The sequence below is a fragment of the Geotrypetes seraphini genome, chromosome 1 (assembly GCF_902459505.1).
Source record: "Geotrypetes seraphini chromosome 1, aGeoSer1.1, whole genome shotgun sequence".
NCBI classification, from domain to species: Eukaryota; Metazoa; Chordata; class Amphibia; order Gymnophiona; family Dermophiidae; genus Geotrypetes; species Geotrypetes seraphini.
The window spans coordinates 498,443,628-498,469,048 of record NC_047084.1 but is presented as its reverse complement, the minus strand read 5'-3'; the positions used below and the strand labels follow the sequence as shown (position 1 = coordinate 498,469,048).

At 40.9% G+C, this 25,421-nt stretch overlaps 1 protein-coding gene across 19 annotated transcripts in view; it reads left to right on the top strand.

Annotated features, from left to right (window-relative positions):
* The window catches only part of LOC117351636 (transducin-like enhancer protein 1), a 307,381-nt gene that overhangs the window by 93,955 nt on the left and 188,005 nt on the right, over positions 1 to 25,421 (top strand). For 10 of the 19 annotated variants that reach the window (XM_033927342.1, XM_033927361.1, XM_033927259.1 and 7 more), the window contains exon 6: positions 10,956 to 11,060. The exons of 3 other annotated variants lie outside the window; for them this stretch is intronic. In XM_033927342.1, coding sequence (XP_033783233.1) covers positions 10,956 to 11,060 — 105 coding nt within the window. The remainder of the gene's footprint in view (positions 1 to 10,955; positions 11,061 to 25,421) is intronic. 6 more of the 19 variants (XM_033927313.1, XM_033927305.1, XM_033927295.1 and 3 more) reach the window with 1 other exon arrangement.

Genomic DNA, 25,421 nt, shown 5'->3' with positions numbered 1-25,421 from the left:
CCTCCAATAGCTCCCTGGAATAGCTGTGCCATGGTCCTTGTTTGGTCCTCCATAGACTTGACCAATTCCTCATGTCGCCGTCCAGTCTCGGCTTGGCTCGCCCGCCAGAGGTCTTGGTTGCTTTGCAACACAACTTTCAAATCTTCCGTTTGCTTCTGCCTCTCCGAAGCCAAGAGGGTGAATAGTTGTTGCAGATCCATCGTGAGGCTGAAAAAGAAGCACAAAGAAAAGAAACCCAAGTGCGGAACCCCAGAACAGACTGGCCAATGTTGCAGTTCCCCCTCACCCTTGAGCTTAGGTACTCTTACCCGCAGTTTGGGTGAGTCTGCGCCTTTGGTTGTTAGGCCTCCTTGGCCTCCAGTCGTTCTCCGCACGGCTTGTTCCTCCGGACCTCGGGTCTGGTTCTTATCGGCCACCTTCCGGCACAGGTCCAGCACAGGTAAGTTCCGGTCCCCACAGCTTCGTCCTCCGACGGCTTCCTTCTGGGTGTCCGGCTCTCCGACCCGGAAGACTCGTCCCTTCCAGCAGCCACCCGAATAGTCCTCTCTCTTAAATAAACAACTCTTAATGCAGGAACAACAAAACAAACTAACAAAAAAAAAAAAAAAAAATTCAAAAAACGTTTTTTTTGTTTTTTTTTTTTTCCCAATAGCTAAAGTTCAGCAATATGTCCAGCAGGAGGCAGTAAAGATCCCACTCCTGATACCAAGTTGTCGTCCGCACCCTTAGGCAAGAGGCCCCGGAACGCAGGGATGATAATTATGCTCTTGTGACCTAAGGTAGGATACACAAGAAATGTCAGGATATACGTTTTCAGGATTTTCCCCAACACCAAAAAGAAAACCAGAGGAGTCAAAATGAAAATCCGGACTGGATTTATTAAGTTCCCCTATAGAAAGGGGCCAACACACTTGGTTCCGAATCCTTCAAATAAATCAATGAGCTTTCAAACAAGAAAGGAAAACAGCTTAATGTTCCAGTCCCATATTGAAAAATCATAAATCCAAACAGCTCCCAAAAGGAAGGAAAAGGGAAGACTCTGTATTCAGGAGTCTTAACTTTAAAGTCTTTGGCTGCACTACGCAGAAAAATATAAACAGTCTTTTTGCTTTTCTTAGAACACAAAATATGTCCCAAAAGGAACAGTGTCTCAACACTGCCCTATGTCAGCCGGTAGTAAGGCTGGCCAGGTGGTGTGCTCCACGTGCTGATATATGCCACATTAAAGAGCCCGCAATCCCACCTCAAACGTGGGGCAAAAATTCCCCCCACCACACTGGCAAAACAAACACAAAGCCAGAAAGTTTCAAAACAATTCAGTATCCCAAAGTTCACTGAAATAGCTGTACCTCTTAGTCAGGTCGACCGGGAACTGCTTTGGCAACGGTTATGTCCATAGGCTGTCCTTCCAGGCTTGGTTCCACTCCCAATTCCATGGCCTGGGGATCCTCAGAGCAACTGGGAGACAGCACTGCATCGGCTTCTCCAAGCTCCATGCCTTCCGTCCATTCCGGGTTCTGCAGAGCTCCTAGTCCTGAGCTAGCCAGAGGGAACTGTTCCTGGGACTGGTTTCCTCTCCTACAACCCTCCCTCTCCCTTACTAACTGCTCAGACTTTAGGTTCAGGAGTTTACAGCCCCGCCCAACCTCCCCAGCTGGAACACATTTCCGGTTGGAAGCCTTGGGCAGGAAAGGGGGAGGGGAAGCCTGTAATTCTACTCCCCGGCTCCCTCTGCTGGGATTGGAAAAAATGTCAGGAAAAGAACCCTCTTGAGGTTTAAACTGCTGAGACAGAGGGTTATATGTTCTAGCCACTGGCTTAGGGCTAGGATCAACCCTAGCTGGCATAGCCTGCATATCACAACAGAGAGAAATATATTTAAACCAACTTGATCAGCCTATGGGGAATTAGGAATTTCTACAATAACTTTAGATGAAAGGAAAGCTTCCAAATGAGTTGGGTCCAAAAATATAAGATTCATTTCCATATGTTACTAGGCAGTTGCATGGAGACGTCAAGAAAAAAAAGTTCCCCCTCCACAGCCAAGACCTTGGCTTTGACCTATAAGAAGATTTTACGTATTAATTGGGTAGGCCTTGAAACATCAGGAAATATCTAAACACTTTGAAAGTAAGCTTTGAGAATTAAAATTTTCTGATCTTTAGAGGATAGATACCAACAATGTTGTTCTCTTATTAATACCCACATTAGAAGACTCTTAAGATCTAAGCTATCTGGTAAGTTTAGATTGATCAGCTGACCTTAATCCTCTAGGAATATAATATATAATATAAATATTTTATATCCAACTTAGCAGAAGATATTTGTAAGATATCTCTAATATACATTTTAAATAACTCTGTGGGAGATAAGTAATGAATGACGGGGAAATTCAAAAGTCAAATTATTCACTCTTGCCACATTTTCCATCTGCATATGCAGCATAAGATGCCAGTAATGCTTGGCAAAAGGACATTTGAGTCTCCATTTTCTCTAATCCTTTTTTAAGAATCTGTATCTTTATCTTGCTCTACAAATTTTTTTGGACTATCTACTTTAAACTTACTAAAGACAGCTAAGGAGTCCTTGAGAATTTTCAGGATAGGACATACAATATTTTTGTCTCCCTTCTCTGTACCTGTTCTAATTCCACTATATCTTTTGAAATGCAGTGACTGGAACTGCATACAGCATTCATGGAGTGATAAAGGCATAACACTTATTTTTGTTTTCCATTCCTGTCCTGATGATTCCTAACATTTTATTTGCTTTCTTTGCTGCTGCTGCTGCTGCTGTTGCTGCACAATGAGCAGAGGGTTTCAACATATCAGCAATGACATCTAAATCGTATTCCTGGGTGGTGACTCCTAATGTGGAACCTTGCATCACATAACTATAATTTGGGTTCCTCTTTCCCATATGCATCACTTTGCAATTGCTCACATTTACTAAACACTTTGGAAACTAAACCATTCTAGATTACATTCTTCTATATTTATGTACCGTACTTACATTATTGTAAACCGAGTCGAACACCTTTTTGGTTGAAGACCCGGTCTATAAAATTAAGTTTTATTTTTGTTTAAACGTCATTTGCCGTTTGGCTGCCCAGTCTCTTGTAAGGTCCTCTTGCAGTTTCCGATGCAGTTTCTCCATTGAGAAGATTGACCATTGAACCCTGCTGTCTGTTTTCTGTCTGTTCAAGTACGTGTGTGATCTACCTGGAGTGTGCGCCTAGAAATACCTGTGTATATGAAGGGTGCCCAGATTTAGAAGTGATTTGTACACAGAACTTTATGGCATACTGTCACTTTCACAGCAAATGTATACTTGTGTGTAAGTGGCAGCGGAGCCCTTGAGCACTGTGTAAATTCATAGTGCATAGTGCAGAACGTAGATGGGGCACAAGAGGGCGGAAAATAATAATAAATTGTGCGATCTCGCTGTTTTGGGCATCTGCAGTTAAACGAGGTCTATGGTTGGTATAATTATTAGTGCCCAAATGTTAGGCACCGGTAATTCAAGTTCCGTTCGGCCCCCAAAAATACCCTGAATACATTTATTCATATTTGGCTGAATAGTGGTTTAAATTAGAATTTGAATAATCTGGGGCTCTACTGTGATAAATTTTACTGAAGTAAGCACTTGGTTCTGTGATTTTGCGTTGCTTGTTTTATTTGTTATATTAAAGCTTAATGCTGTTTATTTAGTATTTGTATTCAGCCGAATAATGAAATATAGTTTATAATTTATATTTTGCCTTTTATACAAGGCAGATCACAGCATCACATGCTATTTGGTACAGCTCTAACTCTAGAATCCTATAATGGAATCTGGGTGCCCAGACACTTGCCACATACTGAATTACCTCCCATATTAAATTTAGCTTTCGGTGCACCTACTTTTTAAACATGCCTACCTATGTAGCTTTATTATAACCATTTTCTGTGTGTAAACCATGCGTGGCAATACTGATTTACAAAATTACTCCTTTTAATGTAAAAATGAATAAGACAATGTTTTTTGTCTTCACAAGATTGTTGGAAGTCTTATCCTGACAGTTTAGCTTTTTATGGCATGTCCTGCAAATTGTAATGTTATACGTTACTTCGTTTTACTCTGTTTATTATAGCAGAAATTTACAGTCCAAAACAATATAACTACCAAAAATACACAACATTGGAGCAAAAACCATTATAGACTCAAACATTTTATATGATGGTTTCTCCTCACAAGCATACTCCCCCCCCCCCCATCTGCTATGTTAGCAAAGTACATCCAATATCCTCAATATCATCCAATATTTACCCTCTCCCCCTCCAATTGATGACTCAACCTTTTGAAGAGTATTAAAAATGTCCAGTGTGCTATATCGTAGATCCAAGTGTTTTTAAATTCAAATTACTATACAGAAAGTTTAGCTATTTAGGGCAAGTACATATAACTTCCCCCCCCCCTTTAAAGTGAGCGTAGCATCTTTCAGTTCCAAGAGAAGGAACGCCTGAAATTGATTATGCCAGGGCCAAAAAGAAGGCAATTCAGCTTGAACCCATTATTTAAGTACAGCTTTCAGTCTCTTGACACCAACATCTCCCCCATCCGAGTTCCCCAACTTGGTCAGATTGCCCAACACCAGTCTACCATTCTGCCATAATTAAATATGTACTGTGATGTTATTGTTCTCCAAAAAGACTGTATGCTTGTACAGCCCCAAACAGCATGTACAAATGTTCCTTCAGCATTGGCACATAATACATTACAATTTTGCATTCTTTATTTGTAGTTTTGTGTGGAAAAAATTTCCATCATATAACCCTCTCCCCCACCAAGCTTAGCTTTGAGCCCTCCTTAGACTTGATATTGAAGTATGATCATGTCACTCCTTATTATTGTGAGTTGCATTGGCTCCCAGTAGAGGCACGGGTGATTTTTAAGTTGGATGCTTATATTACAAAGTAGCTTTTGGTACCGCTCCTTTATATCTTGCTGAAAGATTTGTTATCATGACTCACGAGAGGAGTAGAAAATCCCATGCCCTATTTACGTTCTCTTCCGTAAAGAGTTGTGAAAGTAAGAGACATCATGGGCATTGTCTTTCTTATCAGGCTGCTTTTTATGACAAAGATTTTCATCCATTATTGATCAGATCCATATCCTATAAACATTATAGAAAACTTTTGAAGACTTTTTTTTCTTTTCTCCAAATTCCTGACTAGCTAAATTCCTTTGCATCTCATTAATATTGTATTTTCCCATAGCATAACTGCATTGAACTAATGGCTAAGTGGTCTAGAAATTTGCTGTTATGTTATATTTACCCCCCTCCCCTTGCAAGTTCAGTCCTCTACAGGGTGGGCATTCCTGCCTTTTCTTTCTTTTTGTCTCCCAGCAAGAACCCAGCTCTCTTTCCATCCTCCTTTCTTTCACACTATCCCTCTAAGAGCATATCCTCGGAACTGTTTCAGCATACCCAGCATATATACACAGCACTCTTTCTGAAAACCCCAGTACAAACACCCCCATAGCGTGTTCAAACTCCCCCCGGTGTGCACACCATCATAAAAATCTACTTCTCATAGGTGTCTTTTTTTTTTTTTCCCCTCTCCAGAATCCCGTGCCTCTAAAGTACATATTCTTAGAGGTCTCCCTCCTTCCCCACCATGGGCAGACTTGCATGGTTCCTGTCTATATGTATTGTAGTCTATAATAACTTGTCATCTTTATTCTTTAGCAGGGGTATTGAGCTATTGCAACTTCTGCCACCTAAAATTGTTTGCCAGTTATGAACCATGGGACTCGACATCCTGTATAGTTTAAAATTTGCATTCAGCCCTGGGTGGCAAAGGAGGAAAATGCAGCTTGACATAGAGCCATTCTCTCCTCCTGTTGTGCAATTAGGCTTTTTTTTTTTTTGGGGGGGGGGGAAGGAGTGGAGAGAGTAGAGGTAGGGAGCGGCTAAAGATGACAACTGAGTGTAGAATGCTGCTGTGGGCTGATGTATGTATGTATTCCTAATCTCTGGGATTCTACAGGTCAAATAACCTAGAATTATCCCAAGAAAGAAATTAAGTGCCTATTTGGTGGCCTTTACTGGATGTCAATGCCTAGTTTAAAGACCAGAATTTTATGTCATGTTTTTGTTTTGTTTGTTTTTGTGCAAAAGGCAATAGGGAAATAATTCCCTTCCTGAAATCCATTTTTTTGAAAAATGTCAATTCAAATGATCCGTGCTTTGCAAGGTGTTCAATCATTTTTAGTTTCATTGTACACACTCTCTTGAGTTTCTGACTAATGCTGTATGCTTTCACTTTTACACAGCAGTTTTCTGTACACCAGCAGTCAGCCCTACTTTGTTCTCCACATTGGTATTTGCGATTTGGAAACCAACTCCACAATACTAGCATATTATTTAACGACCGGACCCTTGAGAAAGGCTTTGTTAGACGAAACACGACCTGTGTCGGGTCCATTTAGTTTTTAATACAGTTGATACGGACATTTTTTTTAACATTAATTGAAGAAATAAAGGAAAATCAAGAACATTGTATTTCATCCACAATTTGTTTCGTTGTTGGATTGCTCCTTTTTCTGTGGAACATTAGGTCTTCCTGTTCAATGGCATATGTACCCAATTATGTTTATTCTGGGTAATCAAACTTTTAATTGTTACATTGCCACAGAGTCTACAGAGTTTTTAAACTGGGGATTGCTAAAGTATGGGAACATTAATTAGATAATACTTTGCCTCATTCTTGGGAGCAATTTTGATTGCAGACTTCTGAAAAAGGGATGCTGATCTAGAAAATTTATCCCTCCTTTTATCTAGCTGTACAAGCTAAATGCCAAGTCACCCATAGGAATAGACTGCCAAGTTTATTAATTTATATACCACCTATATCTAAGCAGTTTTATATTCAAGTACTCAAGCATTTTCCCCTATCTGTCCTGGTGGTCTCACAATCTACCTATTGCACCTGGGACAATGGAGGATTAAGTGACTTGTCAAGGTCACAAGGAACAGCATTGGGCTTAAACCCACAACCTCAGGGTGCTGAGACTGTAGCTGAAACCATTAGAATGGGCAGCTCGGCATTTAGCTCATGCTGGTTGGCAACACAGCTTGATAAAAGAAAGAGTTAATCTTGTTTGTTGGCATTAGGTTTATTGGATGTTTGGTAAATTACATGTCATTCACTCCGAGACCTCCTGATTATTGTTGGTCTTGTGAAAACAGAACTGGGAGTTATTAGTCATCTCATTTTCCATTGTTTTTGTTTTCAGTTATTTGGGGACTCTGCATGGAAATCTATTAGAGATTTTTCATATTGGCATTCTTCTTATTTATGCTTTTAATTATTTTGAAATATCTTGTACTTCCACATACTATGAATTTAGCTCAAAATTATATGATATTTTTATTGTTTTTGCCTTGAAAGCTGTTCCAGTGAATTGGAAAGATTTTTTTTTTTTTTTTTTTTTTTTTGGGGGGGGGGATAATTTTCAGCATTGGTGGAACCTGCTCTATTCCACATACTATGAGGTCCATTTATATTTATTTAATATTTTTGTACTATATACATATAATACCACTCTTCTGATCAGTCAATGCAATATGTTTATTGTGTCTTGAAATTTTTACCTATTAATTGTTAAGGAAAACTTAATAAAAGAGCCTATTACTGTACTTACCCTGCAGCAATAGAGAGCTGTGCTCCTGTAGTAGACATCTGTGTGTGAGAAACCTATTGCCAGGTCTGAAGTAGTGTAGAGAGCCCTCATGGTCTGTATCAGCCCTGATCTTCTCCTTTCTGATATGACTGAATTCTTGCTTCCAGCGACTAAATTTAAAAATAAATCTCTTGTCTGATGGAGGAGCCCTCCTTTGTATAAAAAAAAAAAAAAAATCCTGTTGTCCAGTGGTACTTCTCATTCATAATCTTGTCCTAGGTTTCACAGACTCTCTCTCCCCTCCCCCCACACCCACACCACCTTAATGAGGCATGTGAAACTCAAGCATTTTTGCCTCTCTACCCCCATATTTATTGATTTATTTTTATTATTTATATATCACTTATAACTAAGTAGTGGTCATTCCGTTACTCAAGTATTTTCCCCTATCTCTCTTGGCAGGATCATACTCTAATGTATTTGAAAATAAGGGCAGTTGACCCTGTCATTGCATCCTAAGATGCCCCAAGTGGGATCTGTCTGCCATATTAAGGGGTTTTACCTTATTTGGTGGTATAGGAGTATACCAAGTAGGAGAAAAGTTCCTCTATACAGTAGATCAGTGGTCTCAAACTCAAACCCTTTGCAGGGCCTCATTTTGGATTTGTAGGTACTTGGAGGGCCGCAGAAAAAATAGTTAATGTCTTATTAAAGAAATAACAATTTTGCATGAGGTAAATCTCTTTATAGTTTATAAATCTTCTGCAAAATTGTCATTTCTTTAATAAGACATTAACTATTTTTTCTGTGGCCCTCATTAGTTAAAGTTTAACATCTTTCCTTTCTCAGAACTGACACATTTCAGTCACTATATTGAAAATAAAATCATTTTCTCCACCTTTGTTGTCTGGTGCTTTATTTTTCTGTGCTTTTAACTATGTTTCCAGGGCATTCTTGTCCATTGACTGTTTGTGGGGGGTTTTTTCTCTCCGTCTTCACTTTCTACCTTGCATCCATCTTTGACATTAACTTACCATTCCATTTTTCTACTTTCTTCTCAAAATCTACTTTTCAATGTCTTCCCTTCCTATCTCTTTCACCTTCTCTCCCTATTTCCATGGTCTGACATCTCTCTCCTTCCTTTCTTGCCCTCCCTCCTTCCTTCCTTCCTTTCCCCTAGTCTGGCATCTCTCCCTCCCCTTCTATGGTCTGGTATTTCATTTACTTATTTCCTTTCCCTCCCTCGGACTTGGCAACTCTTGTTCCTCTCCCTTGTCTTCTTTATTCCTCCTTCCCTCTCCCTAATTGGATGCAGCAGCATTTCCCTCTCCCCTCCCCGTGCAGCAGCAGCATTTCTCTTTCTCTTCCCCCTCCCTCATGCAGCAACAGCATTTCTATTTCTCTTCCCCTTCCCCCATGCAGCAACAGCATTTCTCTTTCTCTTCCCCTTCCCCCCCATGCAGCAACAGCATTTCTCTTTCTCTTCCCCCCCATGCAGCAACAGCATTTCTCTTTCTCTTCCCCCTCCCCCATGCAGCAACAGCATTTCTCTTTCTCTTCCCCCTTCCCCATGCAGCAACAGCATTTCTCTTTCTCTTCCCCCTCCCCCATGCAGCAACAGCATTTCTCTTTCTCTTCCCCCTCTCCCTGTGCAGCAGCAGTATTTCTCTTTCTCTTCCCCCCTCTCCCCGTGCAGCAGCAGTATTTCACTTCCTCCTCACTCCTTCCCTGGATGTGATCGAGAGTCAGCTCCCTTGCTGCAGTCTATTTTCTATTCAAAGCCGCGGGTGGCAGCTCCTCGTGCAATGTGTGACTATGTCAGAAGCTTTCTCTCTGACATAGGCACAGATCACGTGAGGAGCTGCCACACATGGCTTTGAATAGAAAATAGACCACAGCAAGGGAGCTGACTCTTGATCATCGCATGCAGACCACGGGCCGCAGAATAATACCTGGAGGAGGGGGGGGGGGGGGCGCATCCAGCCTGTGAGTTTTAGACCGCTGCAGTAGATGGATCCTTCTAATTGTATATCAGGATGCACCAGATGGGGAACAAGTGCTGCTGCTTTTCAAAGGTGGCAGTGCAGAGGCAGGAGCGATTGTATGTTGCTTTGTCTAACCAAGGTTATGGGGTCTAGGGATTCTAGGGGAGGCTTGGGTGGGGGGTGCCACTAGATACCAGGTGTTTTTGGAAGGAAGAGATGGGGGCGCTATTGCCACTAGACAATGAAGATTTTTATTCTTGAGTTGGTGGTATGGGAAGAGAGGTCATGTCATGGGGTGGGAGGATGCCAGGAAATTTATTTTAATTTCTGGTGGGGTGCAAGTGGAAGTGGGAAGTGGAGATGTGGGGCTGATGCAGACTGTTAGTAACTTTTTTTTTTTATATGCCTCTTCATGTTGGTGCTGGGATACTAACAGGAAAGGGGGATGTTTTTCAGTAAGCTGCAGGTTACTGACATGTTAGAATCACTGCAGTAATTTGCATGTTCATTGCTTACAGCATGCTGAGGTATTGGTTGCTAATTGTAGTAGAATCTGTGTTGAGTCAGCTTTTCATAGGTTCTTGGGTCCATCCGAGTCTTGCCTGGGTGAAGGAGTGGAAGAGAGCATGCTCTGTTATATATGCTGTGGGGGTGGGAGGGTAGAAGCATAAAGGAGCAACAGTGTAGTTGTTCCGTGATCAGAATTCTAGATAGGAGGGAAGTTCTGCACTAATAGTACAATAGGTAGGAGTAACAAAATGGGTGGCCTAATGAGTAGAGAATGACACAGGGACAAATTTTTCCCCGTCCCCATGAGGACTCATTTTCCCGTCCCATTCCGGCAAGCTCTTTTCCTGTCCGTGCCCCATTCTTGCATGCTCTGTCCTCACCTGCAACAGGGTCTCAAACACTTTAAAGTCATAAGTGTTCGAGGCTTGTGCAGTTAAAGCAGAACTTTATAGGAATGGGGCAGAGACAGGGACAGCAACAAAACTCGGGGGACGGGACGGGGAAATTTGTTCCCGTGTCATTCTCTGCTACTGAGGCTTTTTATTAGCTTAGTTGTTGGACCAAATGGCATCTTAAACAGACTGACAGCAAATGGGCAACTTGGGTGCCCAGATATGGTTGCAGTTTGCCTTCACCTTCTGAACGGTTTCCTATGAAGCAACAGCGTGTCTTTTTTTTTTTTTTTTCATCTTTATTGCAGTCTAGCAGCCCAGATGCATGATAACTGGTTTTCATAAATTCAGGTGATTTCCTAAGGTGTCAGATTACAGAATGCGTTCTCTCTCTTTTTAGCATCAGCAGCAAGTGGCCCAGGCTGTTGAACGTGCCAAGCAAGTGACTATGGCAGAGCTGAATGCCATCATCGGGGTACGTGGCCTTCCAGGTCTACCTCCTACAGTGTGTATAACCAGCTTTCATTTCTTATTGTTTCCGTAATTAAATAATTGATGCCCTTGCGTTTAAACATGTTTGAGTTGGATGTGCTGTCTTTTTTTTTTTTATTATTATTTGTTAAATAAGCAACTGAATTTATATTTTGTGATGAGCAAGCTGGGGATAAAAAGTATCCTGTTTTATTAAAGGCTCAAGTTGCTTTTCCTTTTTAATCAACATGAAAGAGGCTTAACTTTTTACTTTTGATTGCTACCCTTTTTTTTTTTTTTTGCATAGTTGTATATACCCCTCCATGCATGTGTATTATGTACACGTTTGCATTTGTATTCATTTTCTTTTGCTCTGCGTGTCTGTTGTGTGGGCTTGAGAACCTGACTCAGTACACCTCTTCTTCCACCTCATTTTTTTTTTTTTTTTTTTGGGGGGGGGTGCTGCTTTTGTGAATTTTCAAATAGACAAGTTAATGAAAAGAAACTTGTGAAGTTGCATTTTGATGTACTCTGACATAATGTTGTAATAGCTTTCAACCAAGTAGGTTGCCTTTTTTTTTTTTCTTTTAAATATGCTGAGATGGATTAATTTTGCATGCTTGTGACAGCTTGTCAATCACAGGCCATTTTGCTTTGCATTAATGAGCCCCGTGAACCATGCATTCCTCCCGCTGCATGAGTTCATTTCCTCTTGCTGCACAGTCTAGAGCGTTTCTCATGTTTTCTGCCCTTCCAGACCAAATGAAAGAAGTAGCCGAAACAAGAAGCTGTCCTTTCTGATTTTATTCTTTATATGAGCTGCTTGAGCCGATTCAAATTACTCATTTATCAATTTATGTTAATTGCTTGTGAGAAGATGCCCTGCTGGTCTTTATGGTTCCCTCAGACACTTTGTAATGATAATTAGACATGCTGCTCTGTGGATTAAAAGTACCATAGTCGAGTGACGTGTGCAGACAATGGGACCAGTTAATCCATCTGTGCTTAAAATTACATCCCAACTGGAGATGGAAAAAAGCCCCCATAAGAGCCGGGGAGGATTAGTGCTGCTAAAAGAATGAGCCTCAGCTTGAAAACTCTCCTTTCATCAGTTTCTCAATTGCAGATCTGCAGTTGCCTTGCCTGTGGTAAGCTATAGGCAGTCAATTAGGTGAAATAAACTGGGAGGGTGACCTTCATTTCCTTTTAATAGCTTTTTTCCTGCCCAAAATGGGGAGCTCTGGATTTTCGGCTTAAATTTTTATTCAAGCTGCTTTTATTACACTTGACAGCTTAGCCTTGAATAAACATAACCACCCCTTCTCTTGCTCCCACCCACCCTAAATGGGAGCCCTTCTTCGTAATATCATGCTATGAATTATAACACAGTTGAATCTGAATTGTAAGATGTGGTTGAATTTATTTTACTGTGATGTAACCTACAGTCTTACACCCCTTCATTCTGAGTAATGAATTTTTTATTTCAAAGATAAACAGAGCAGGTCGCCCCATAATCTGATATGTGTGCTTTTTGTTTTAGCTTACATGAATGCTGAGTTTTACAGCCTTGCAAATTAGAAGTGTATCTTCTTTTTTTTATTTTTTTCTTACAAGAGCCAATTCCATTTTTAAGTGGAATGTAGCTAATGGAGTATTTAATAATAATAATAATAATAATTTTATTTCTTATATACCGCCAAAGCCATAGTAGTTCTAGGCGGTTTTAGTTTAGTTAAGCTGATCTGTTTTAATATAAAGGGAAGGGGATTGGGACTTGTATACCACCTTTTTGTAGTTTTACAGACACACTCAAAACTGTTTATATACAGGTACTTTAAGCATTTTCCCTATCTGTCCCAATAGGCTCACAATTTATCTAATGTACATGGGGCAGCGGAAGATTAAGTGACTTGCCTAGGGTCACAGGGAGCAGCACAGAGTTTGAACCCATAACCTTAGGGTACTGGGTCTGTAGCAGTAACCATTTCGCCACTCGCTCCTCAAACCATCAGGACAGAGTGCAGCATACTGGGTAACCTCTGTACGGCAGAGAACCAGCGTTCTATGTACCTATCTGGTCTCCTAATTGAGTGCTTTGCTGATTAGAAAGTGTGCACTTACTTATCTGTACAAGATTCTCTCTGATTTATATCAACTTCAGAGCTGCATCTTAAATACTTTGCTGTACAATTTAACACACTTGGCGTCAATGTGCATCTAATGCAGCTTAAAATGGCATACCAAGGGATGCGCTCAGGCAGTCTTTGGTAACTGCCAAAGTAGTGCACACTAATTGCACACCAGAATATATTTTTAAAATAATTTTCGAGGGGGATGAAGGTGGACGTCATTAATTAATTATAAAAGGATTTGATAAAAATAGTCTTAGCATGCTTCTTTTTGCCACAGCTTAGTAAAAAGACCCCATAGATTTCCATCTGTCCTCCTAATTTCTTGATGACTGATTCAGAAATTGAGAACAAAGATTATACATTTGGCAGACTTGGGCTAATTATTTTTGGTGAGTTTTAACTAAAACAGGCTAACAATTTTACTGTGAACCTGCTGTTATCTTTTAGGTGATGGACCTACCACCCCCCCCCCCCCCACACACACACCTACCTATGGCTTTTCAGTTGATTCAATGTGCAGATTTTAAAACTTTTCTTTATTGCTTAAAAACCCTCCTTACCATATGTATGTGGTTTACTAACTGGGAATGGAACTCAATATTCTTATGTCAGGGTGATCTTTCACAGTTTTGCATAATCAATAATTATCCCCTTTGCAGTGTAGTAAGCGTCATGCTCTGACATATGCTTGATTTTTGCACAGAAAAAAAGCAAGCATAACCTAGAAAACCAGAGTAGCATAAAATTGAGTTGACAATTCAGTAGACCTTTGCTTTCCTGCATCAAACAATGTAGTGTGTCACCTGTCTCCCCAGAGGGGAGGAGGCATCAGAAACATGTCTGTTCCAACAGGCGACAGCTGTGCCGAAAGTAAATTTGATCGCAGCTGTTAGTATTGTTTAGAGATCTAGCTTAATATAAAGAACAATGGGGAAAGAAGAGCTTGCTCTTCAACTGTAGCATCCTTCCAGCAAATTAAGAAGGAAAATGTAAAGAAGAAAAAGTGATCTAATCATTTAGATAACTAGCACAAATGTCAAGGATCATGAGTTTTAAAATACAAATAAGCTAAGGTTTGTGAAACCACGCACCTCTGCATGGATGTATAGGGTGGAAGCTCCGATAACTACAACTGAACTTTGCGATCAGTGGTATAGCAAGGGGGGGGAGGGGGTTTGCCGACCTGGCAAGAATGCTTGCTTCTCTTTTTTTTTTTCTTCCTCCTGGCAATGGGATAGGATGATGTGGGACAGGCTGAGTCTGTGAAGGGTACCCCCACACCCACCCACCGTTACCTCTTTAAATTTTTACCGGCAGAGAATAGGCTGTCCTACATGCTGCTCGTGTCAGCCTTAACCCTTACTCTGGCATCACTTCCTGTTTGCGGGGCCAGGAACTGATGTCGGAAGGAAGGCTCAGCTGGTGTGAGCAGTGGCCATTCCAGCTTGTTCTAGGCAAAGATGTGAAGAGATACAGGTGGAAGGGGGTGCAGCAATGTCAGGGCAGCAGAGAAAAGTGCAGCAGGGGCACATGGGGCAGTGATGCCGAGCGCCTCCACTTCAAGCACCAACTTCCTTCGCTATGCCACTGCTTGTGACTTTGAAAGTTTAGAGGTGCAGACCTCCTGGATATCTTGTAACACTAATAATTGATGCTGAAATGTCCAATGATTTGATATAAGAACAGCACAGGCTATTAATTGATTCAAGCTGAAGGAAAAGCCTCAGACAAAGGCCCTCCCATCTCCACCGGGAGGGCTTTTGTCTGAGGCTTTTTACTTCAACTTGAATCAGTTAATAGCCTGTGCTGTTCTTATATCAAATCATTGAACATTTCAGCATCAATTGAAATTGAAAGTGTTTATCATATATATTATTTTTTCATGATATCTGAGTTATCTCTGGCTATCTTGTAACACTAAGACATTTACCAGATAAATAATTTTTTTTTAAAAGTTCTAATGTTGACATCATCATATATGCTTTTTAGAGCTCTAGGATAATCCATAATAGTTGGCTAAACCATGATAGTAGCAATGGATACCCTTGGTCCACAGGAAAATGATAGTGCTCTGGAGCACAAGGGAGGAGAGCTAGTATGGCTCAAGATGGAGATGCAGAATAGGTTTGAAGAAATCAGTGGTGAACTAGCAACATTTAACATTGAAATACAGGAATCGATTGGCAAGCTGGATGCAGCAGAAACAACTGGTAAAGCAGTAGCAGCCAAGTTCTAACAAAAAACTTAAAGCAGTGGAACAGTCACAAAGAGAATTATGAGGAAAATTAGAGGACCTGGAGAACCAGACATGACTAAGTGTGTAATAGTATTGGGTACCAGATGAGCACGGAGCCTGAAGTTATTTTGGTGGTAGCAGCAGTAGTTCCAGCAAGCGCTTGCAAGTGAAACTGGGCTGCAAGAGTACTGGGCCTGAGGTATAACACCAGGCCTAGAAAGTTAGAGGCCCTGTTTCATAAATACAGAATAAAATGAGACATTACAAGCCATTGAAAAGCTGGGCAGAATAAAATTGAAAACCTGTACAATAGAAATATGCTGTTTAATGTAATGCTTTGTAAAAGAATGGATTTATAAGATATTACCTTAAAAATACAGGCAGAAAATGTCTAGTATCATTGGTTCCACCCATTTGGCTTGCATTACATAATTAGAGGTCGCTACAAGAGAAAAGACATCTAAAGAAACAAAGGCATGCAGCAAGCAAGAACTTTCTATTAATGAGAATGGAGGAGCCCCCTTCAGAGGTCCAATAAATTGCAAGACTTCCACTGATAGAATGGGGAATGGTGGAAAAAGGCTGCAGTGGCAATTGGAAGATTCCGGTATCACCAAAACATGACTGTATGAATGTAATATAATAAAACTGGGAGCAATTGCTACATGTATGCCAATGGCACAAGCCTGGAAATCCAATGTAGCTACCCACCCTTGACATGGTACAACAAAAGTTCAGGAATATATATCTTTTGTCCTGCTTAACCACCCTAAGACAATAATAAAGTGGAACAATTTCAAGACTTTGGAACTTTTATGCTTAATGGATGGACTATTAAACTAATTGGATTATGGAAAGCTCTCTTAAAAAAAAAAGAAAAGGGTAAAACCTTTTTCACATTGGTGTGATATACTGTATAATTGGATATTACTACAGTATCAAAATAAGAGGACTGGGTAACATACCTTTAATATTAATATAGGGAAGGGGGAAAAGTATTGGGAAAACTATTCCATGGTCTAAACAGAAGACATTTGTATAAGGGAATGTTTGGCCTGACAATCGCACGTATAACATATGTAAATTGTGATAGTGTTTTAAATTATGACATTATGTACCAATAGTTTGATTTAATGAGAATTGTGTGCTATTTAGTTTTCCTCAAAAACAAAGGAAAAATATATAAATAACATTTTAATGACATTTCCTCAGTGTCTGGAGCAGCTACTCAATGGTGTTTCCATCAAAGATAATTTTCTGCAGTTAAAACCCTACTCGGAACGCTGTGCTAACCCATGGGGATGCTACTCCATTCCATTGAGCATTGATGTAATGTAATGTAATTTATTTCTTATATACCGCTAAATTCCGTTAGGATTCTAAGCGGTTTACAGAAAATAGACAATAGGGTGCATTAAAATTATAAATAAGATAGGTACTTAGAAATTCCTTTACTGTCCCGAAGGCTCACAATCTAACTAAAGTACCTGGAAAAATGACAATTAGTAGAGTAATGAAGAAATAAAAATAGAGATAGATGAGAAAAATAAGAAAATAAACATTCTAATAAGACTACAATGATCTAAAGGACTTTGAAAGGTTGAGAAGAGGGGAGATAGGAAATAGAAGCAGAAGGGAGAACCGTTGAAACTATAGAATTCTGGGGAAATTTAAATGAAATTTAAATAATAAAATAAAAAAACAAAAGCCATTGAGTGTTGACACAGCGTAGAATATCCATCAGGCTTAGTTGGATATTTCTTTGAAACAATCTCTCATCCAAAGGCTGTACTGAAAAGTCAATAGTATGGTATAAAATAAAAATTTCTATAGAGATCTTAATTGTTTTGGAAGCTAATCTATCTTTCAGAGAGCATTTCACCTTTCTAATGGATGATGAGTGCTGCAAAGACAAATAAGAGAGAGAGGCCCCTGTTCCTTAGAGTTTACAATCTAGTCCTGATTATATTTGCAATCTTCTGAAAGGTTTCTTCCAATGGATTAGACCAGCAGCAGGAGGGCACAGGAAAGTGGTAACTGATATAGCAAACTGTTAAAGGTCTAAATTTTTTTTAAAATTGTGGTTTAGAGTCACAGTAACTCAGCATTTTGAAGCGTTTTAATGGGTGAATGTAGAATTGTAAAGACTTTTATAAGAGAGGTGGTCTTTGTTCCTTTAGAGCAGTGTTTTTCAACCTTTTTTGGGCAAAGGCACACTTGTTTCATGAAAAAAATCACGAGGCACACCACCATTAGAAAATGTTAAAAAATTTAACACTCTGCCTATATTGACTATATATAAAGTAATTCTCTTGAATAGGAATCAAATAAACACAAAGAAAGTATTTTATAATTACTTTATTACGAAATAAAAATTATAAAATACTTTATTCAGTGCGAAACCTGGGCCTGTTTGGCTGAACACAAAGCTGATATTCTGGCTGGAATCGAAGAAAGACACACACGTAGCTCTTCGTCAACAGCTCTCAGTCTCTCTCTGTATTTGGTTTTTATAGCATACAAAAATAGACAAATATACCCTCCATCCTTTTTATTAAACCACAATAGCAATTTTTAGCGCAGGGAGCTGTGCTGAATGCCCAGCGCTGCTCTTGACGCTCATAGGCTCCCTGCGCTAAAAACCACTATTGCGGTTTAGTAAAAGGTGACCATATTGTAAAATATAGACAGCAGATATAAATTCAGAACTGTGCATAGTAAGTGAAGGGAAGTTTTCATCTCTGGGAATTTACCCAGTTAACTATTAAGTTATTTGGGCAAATTCCTTGGAAAACTGTGGTAATACTGCCTCCATTTTGTTAAATTTAAAATAAAATCATTTTTCCTACCTTGTCTGGTGATTTCATGAGTCTCTGGTTGCACTTTCTTCTTCTGACTGTGCATCCAATCTTTCTTCCCTTCTATCAGCCTGTATGCTTTCTCTCCTCCACACCTCATTCCCTCCCCCAACTTTTTCTTCCTCTCTCCCTGACCTTTCTTTCTTTTTTTCTGTTTCTCTTCTTTCCTTCTGTTTCCCTGCCTGCCCCCTTTCTTTCTTTCTCCCTGCCGTTCCCCAAGCCACTGCCGCTGCCATCGGGGAATAGGACCCACCAATGGATAACAGGCCCCAAAGCCGACGCCGACGCATGCTCTCCCTGACGTCAATTCTACAATCGGAAAGGAAGTTCCGCCCAGCCAGGCAGCGATTGGCTGGCCCGAACTTCCTCTCCGACTGTAGAATTGACGTCGGGGAGAAGAAGACTTATCGGCTCGATAGATTAGATCGCCAAGACAAAGTGAGTCCTGGGTGATCGACTCACTTTGCCTTGGCGAGCTACTGGCGCCCCTGCCTCGGGCCCCCTGTCAGCTCCGGGCCCGGCGGCCCTGCGGCACACCAGGCAACATCTCGCGGCACACTAGTGTGCCGCGGAACAGCGGTTGAAAAACACTGCTTTAGAGTACAGGTATCAGTTGGTCATCGAGGGCCGCAATCCAGTCGGGTTTTCAGGATTCCCCAATGAATATGCATGAGATCTATTACCATGCAAATAGATCTCATGCATATTCATTGGGGAAATCCTGAAAACCCAACTGGATTGTGGCCCTCGAGGACTGACTTTAACACCCCTGCTTTAGAGCTTGGAATGTGCTAAAACTCTTTCATGTCCAGCCAGCTCTGTCCTTGGATGTCGAAAAGGCATTCGATAGTTGAATTGCAGTATCTATTTACTAATGTGAGTATATTTGTAAATGGTACTCTTTCAGCCCCTGGCTCTAGTTTATGGGACCAGACACGGATGCTTCCATACTGCCACCTTCCCTCCTCCCCAGTTTAATACATTGCTGGTGAATTGGTGTGCACAATCCTCTAAAACCTGTCCTTCTAGTGTAATGTGCCTACTGGTCCTGAACACTAAAGTTGTACAAGTTGCTTACAGAAAACTGTCAACTCCACCTCCTTCACAGGGAGCTGCTCCTGCTCCCCCCACCCCAAGTTTGTCTTCCAAGACAATTGGTGCTATTGTTCGGTGGTGGGGGCCTTAATAAATGGATCTGATAGCCTATGCAGTGAATGGCAAGACTTCTCACTTTTACAGGTGCAAATTTGAGCTTGTAAGTCAGAGAATGAGCTCTTGTACATGTTTTCCCTCTGGCCCATGCTCAGTTGAGTCATTCACAGGATTGCGATCCATCCCATGTGGGTAGTCCTAGTGGCGCCTGATTGGTCTTGCAGACCATGGTATGCAGTTCTAGTCCATCTCCAGAGGAACAAAGGCCTCGGACTGTCAGTCCAAGAGGGTCTTCTCACTCAGGGACCGGTTCCTATTGAAAATCCGGAACACGTTGGGCTTATGGCATGGCTCTTGAGCGGACAGCCCTGACAATAGAGGGTTATTTGGATGTCATCACATTGCTTGGAGCAAAGAAACCATCCATGATGGCAGCCTATGCTAAGGCCTGGAAGCTCTTTAAGCACTGGTGTGAGGTGAAAGATGTAGAGCCCTTGCGAGCTCTGAATTTGGTAGTCTGGACTTCTTTGCAGGAAGGACTTCAGAAGGGGCTGTTGGTAGTTTATCTGAAAGTGCAGATAGCAGGCCTTTACTTTTCCAAACTCTGGAGGGAAAGAGGCTCTTTGGCCTTTCACGCAGATGTCACCTGGTTCATTTAAGTGGCTCTGTGGTTGTCCCCTCCAGTGCATTCCACTTTCTCTTCCTGGAACCTTAACGTCATGTTGCAGGGTCTCAGTACTGCTCCATATGAGCCCTTGAGAGACTTTGACTCTAAAATTGACTAGAGTCTGTAGTTTATATTGGAGTGTCACAGTATTTGAATACTTTTTGTTTACTACACAAAGCTACACACTAAAGAGAGGCCTGGGGATGTTTCACAGTGAGTTTAATTGAAGACAACTCGGACTGTGAGGCTATGTATCCATTCATGAGTTGTGAAGACTGAGGGCTCTCTTTTCACATAAAAATATAAGTTTGTAACTATGATATAGTACTCTTTGATTTTATACTACAGATTTCTCTGTGATACAAATTCTACACTCTCTATATTTGAAGGAGTTTTTGTCTCATCTGTTTTATTTGTAGTTTAAAGTATTATGGTATAATCCAACACTTCAGATCAAGAATAAGTCTTGTCTCCAGGGGGGGACTGGGTTGAAGAAGGAATAACTAGATTGGGATATGTAATATACTCCAACTTGTGTGGAACTGAGGCTCAAATGCTCCTTATTTACACAATACTTTAAATTGATACAATGCAGTGAATAAGATACGCAACACCCTAGATGCAGTAGCAGATATATTAAAGATCTGGGATCACATTGTGGCTCAAATACACAGTAATTGGTAAATTTGGATACAACCTGCATAAACTATGGGAGTGGAAGTGAAAGATAGATTTTTTTTTTTTTTAAGACCTCTGGACAATTTGGAGGAGAAAGATATGTAATATACAAGACAAAACTGTTTTAGGTAAGAAAACTTTGAATATTTGGTTAAAGTTGTATTATATAAATGTTTCCAAAAATAGATAATGTTTTGGAACATGAAATGTTTAAAACTTCTAGTAAATACTTTTAAGAACCTCCAAAGCAATATTTATAGGCTACTTTCAACTATAGAAGTATCTCCCTCTTACAAAGAGGTAATAAATCTAGGGATCAGATGGAGTTGTTGATGAAATGTTTCAGACATTTCTAGATCAACAGCTATTTCTTTTTTGACACATCTGGGGAACTGCAACCTTGATCTGCTTTGAGAATATCGGACACCTTTTTACACACAAGGAAATTTAAGTGTGGTCTGGAAGTGCATATTTTCCAGATGTAGCATTCTGAAAATCAGAGAGCAATTTGCTTTTTAATGCAACCCAGAGTGCTTCAAAGCAGTGCTATGTAACATAGAAACATGAAGGCAGATAAAGACCATATGGTCATCTAGCCTGCTATGCCTTCCTCTCTCTTAGAGATCTAGATACATTATTTTATTTTCACCACCTCTACCAGGAGGCCACATCAGGCATTTACCACCCTTTCCATAAAAAAGGTATTTTCTGAGGATACTGAATCTATCCTTTTTCACTTTCATCCTACACCTCATACCAGAGTTTCCTTTCAATTGAGACATTCCCCTCTTGTGCATTTCTTTATCTTTTTTTTTTTTTTTTTTATCAATTTTAAACATTATCATTTATACAAATAATAATACAAGGAACATAGTATCACAATCTTTGAAAATAAAATTAATCTTACATTAGTGTCATTGTCCTCTAGTCCTCATTACGGGAGATTATCCTGATCTTAACTTCAACTATAAACTAAAAATATAATCAAAATCTTAGAACTAAGATCAATTTTACAGTGCACTATTCTACTGAACTCATATTACAATTAAATCAAGTGGCAATTACTTGTGTTTCATAAAGCTTTAGAAACTGTTCTAATTGTATAGAATCCCAAAATATATAATCACTTTCCTTAAATTTCACTAAACATTTGCATGGGAATTTTAAATAAAAAGTAGCTCCTAAGGCTAGCAGTCTTGATTTTAAATTCAAAAATGACTTTCTTCTCAATTGTGTAGCCTGGGCTACATATGGAAATATTAATACATTATATCCACAAAACTTTGCTTGCTTATTTTGAAAATAAGCTTTCATAATTAAAGATTTATCTAATTCCCTAGCACAAGTTATTAATAGGGTAGACCTAGTTTGGATTACATCTTGTGAGTCTTCCAAAAAACCTGTTAAATCAAATTCTATCTGTTCCAACTGGTCTACTCCCAATTCTGCTGAAACTTTCTTTCTCTGTGGGATATAATACATATTTGTTATGGGCAAGGAATCTGGATCTGCCAACCCCAAAACTTCTTTAAAATACTTGCGAATCAAAATCTCTGAGGTCAATAAATGAGTTTTTGGAAAGTTGACCAATCTCAGATTCTTTGCCCGAAGTATATTCTCCATTTTTTCAAATTTTGTATAAGTAATATGTGAATCTTTAAGGACAGAAGATGACAAAGTTTGTAATGTTGATACTTGCGATTCCATAATCAGAGAACGTTTCTCAATAGTTTTCAAATTTAAATCAATATTTTCTAATTTAGTAACTACTTCTTTTGAAAACTTCACATTTTGTGTTACCACTGATGTTAATAACTCTTCTACTCTAACATTTATTAACCATAAATCTTTAAGGGAAATTTCCTGTGGCTCATTCCGGGCTTCTAATGGAGCAAAAGCCTCTCTTTGAAAGGAGATAGCTTTAGGCATCTCCTCATAAAATAATGAAGAAGATACCTCCTGCTCCATAGGAACCACAGTTTGAGAATTGGAACCTCTTTGGGAATCCAAACCAACAGCAATTTTCGGTAGAGGAGGAGGAGTTCTTTCTAGAGGGCTAAGCGATGCCCCCGATAAAGATGCAGCATCCTGATTACCTCCTCTAACATCAGAAGACATAAAATGTCTATCTATAGGACCAACTACTACTGGAGTCGATACTTTGGGTTTAGCTTTCCTTTTCCCCATTTGATTTAAATTAAGCAACTTACTAGCATACAGCTCCAGCAGTCCTTATTGTCCAGTGTCTCCCAGTGTCTCCCCAAGGGGCTCCCAAGGGGCCTAACGTGCCCCTTAGGGCACGCCCCTTTGGCCACGCCCTGCGGCCACGCTGCAGTAGCGGCGTCCTTTTCACTGGCTAGTGTAGGACCCGGCTGACGTCAGAGCTGTTGTCTCCGCGGGTGCCCGCCGAGATTCGGCATCCGAAGTCAGCCGCTCTCGATGTAATCAGAGCACTGCTACTATCCGGGGCACGGGAACACCTCCAGAAATGCTGCACCTCTCACAGGTAACCTCCACAGATAGGCAGTAGCGGCGTCCTTTTCACTGGCTAGTGTAGGACCCGGCTGCCGTCAGGGCTGTTGTCTCCGCGGGTGCCCGCCGAGATTCGGCATCCGAAGTCAGCCGCTCTCGATGTAATCAGAGCACTGCTGCTATCCGGGGCACGGGAACACCTCCAGAAACGCTGCACCTCTCACAGGTAACCTCCACAGATAGGCAGTAGCGGCGTCCTTTTCACTGGCTAGTGTAGGACCCGGCTGACGTCAGGGCTGTTGTCTCCGCGGGTACCCGCCGAGATTCGGCATCCGAAGTCAGCCGCTCTCGATGTAATCAGAGCACTGCTGCTATCCGGGGCACGGGAACACCTCCAGAAACGCTGCACCTCTCACAGGTAACCTCCCGCATTTCTTTATCTTTATTGGAAGCTTCTATACCGCTACCAATGACTGGGGAGTCAATTCAGAGCGGTTTTCAAGGACATTGTAATATATTTTAAAATATAGATTCAGATAGATTCCACTCTGATTGTTGTCGGCTTTCTAGCTGCTTGGCTTAGGGTACCATATGAGTTCTAGAGGTTATTGATGTGTTTGCATTATTACACTATTACATTCTCCTTCCCTATTCGCGGGGGTTAGGGGCAGAACCGGCTTTGACATGCAGCTCTTGATTGGATAAGGCCTGGCTTCGTGCAGGAAGAGGCAGTCAGAGCGAACTGCGAGTGATTTCCTGCACTCGCGGCACTCCGGTTGCTCTCCTGCTGCCCTCTTCAGGCTCCCCCATGAAAAACCGTATTCGTGGTTTTTCGAGATTTGCAGGGGTTCCTGGAACGGAACCCCCGCAAATCTCGGGGGAGCACTGTATTTCCAATGTTAGATGGATATTGGAGAAGAGCAAAGAATACAAAAAAAAAAAAAACCCTATACCTTTGCTTCTACTACAGCAAAGCTTTTGACTGTGTGCATCACAATAAATTATGGAGAGCTCTAGTGCAAATAGGAATACCCAAATACATAACTCAGCTGATAGAGAGCCTATATGAAAATCAAGAAGCTGCAGTGAGAACTGAATATGGCAACACTGATCAATTGGCTTCCAATAAAATGTGGCGTTATGCAAGGATGCATCTTGTCACATAAGAACATAAGAAGTTGCCTCCGCTGGGTCAGACCAGGGGTTCATCACGCCCAGCTGTCCGCTCCCGCGGCGGCCCATCAGGTCCATGACCTGTAAGTGATTCTTTGTCTAAAACCTTTCAATCCCCATTATTCTATCTATACCCTTTCATAATCCTATCTCTACCTCTATCTATATACCTCAATCCCCGTATCCTTCAGGAACTTGTCCAATCCCTCTTTGAATCCCCTTAATGTACGCTGTCCTATCACAACTTCCGGAAGCGCATTCCAGGTGTCTACTACCCTCTGAGTGAAGAAAAATTTCCTAGCATTGGTTCTAAACCTGTCCCCTTTCAATTTCTCAGAGTGCCCCTTTATTCTTGTAGTTCCCAGCAGGCTGAAGAATCTGTCCCTCTCCACTTTTTCTATGCCCTTCATGATCTTGTAAGTCTCTATCATGTCTCTTCTGAGTCTCCGCTTCTCCAGGGTGAAGAGTCCCAGCCTTTCTAGCCTGTCTTAGTATGAAAGGTTTTCCATACCTTTTATCATTCTTGTCGCTCTTCTCTGAACCCTCTCAAGTATCTCCATGTCCTTCTTTAGATACGGCGACCGATATTGGACACCATATTCCAGATGCGGGCGCACCATTGCGCGATACAGCGGCATGATGACTTCCTTCGTTCTGGTTGTAATACCCTTCTTAATAATACCCAACATTCTGTTTGCTTTCTTTGAGGCTGCTGCGCATTGTGCTGTTGACTTCATTGTTGTGTCCACCAGCACACCCGTCTTTTTCAAGGTTACTTCCCTCTAGTACTAATCCCCCCATTTGCTGAACATCGAGTTCTTTTTCCCTATATACATGACCTTGCATTTCCCTACATTGAAGTTCATCTGCCATTTATTCGCCCATTCCTCCAGCCGTCCTCTCTGCTCGTGTTCTGTTGGAGGCCAGGTTCCTGAAGAAGGGCTCCTCCCGAAACCAGCGCGGTTGAACCTTTCCTCCTGGCACGGTTTTTCCGTCGGTGTGACAGTTTTGGATAAGTATTGTTTAT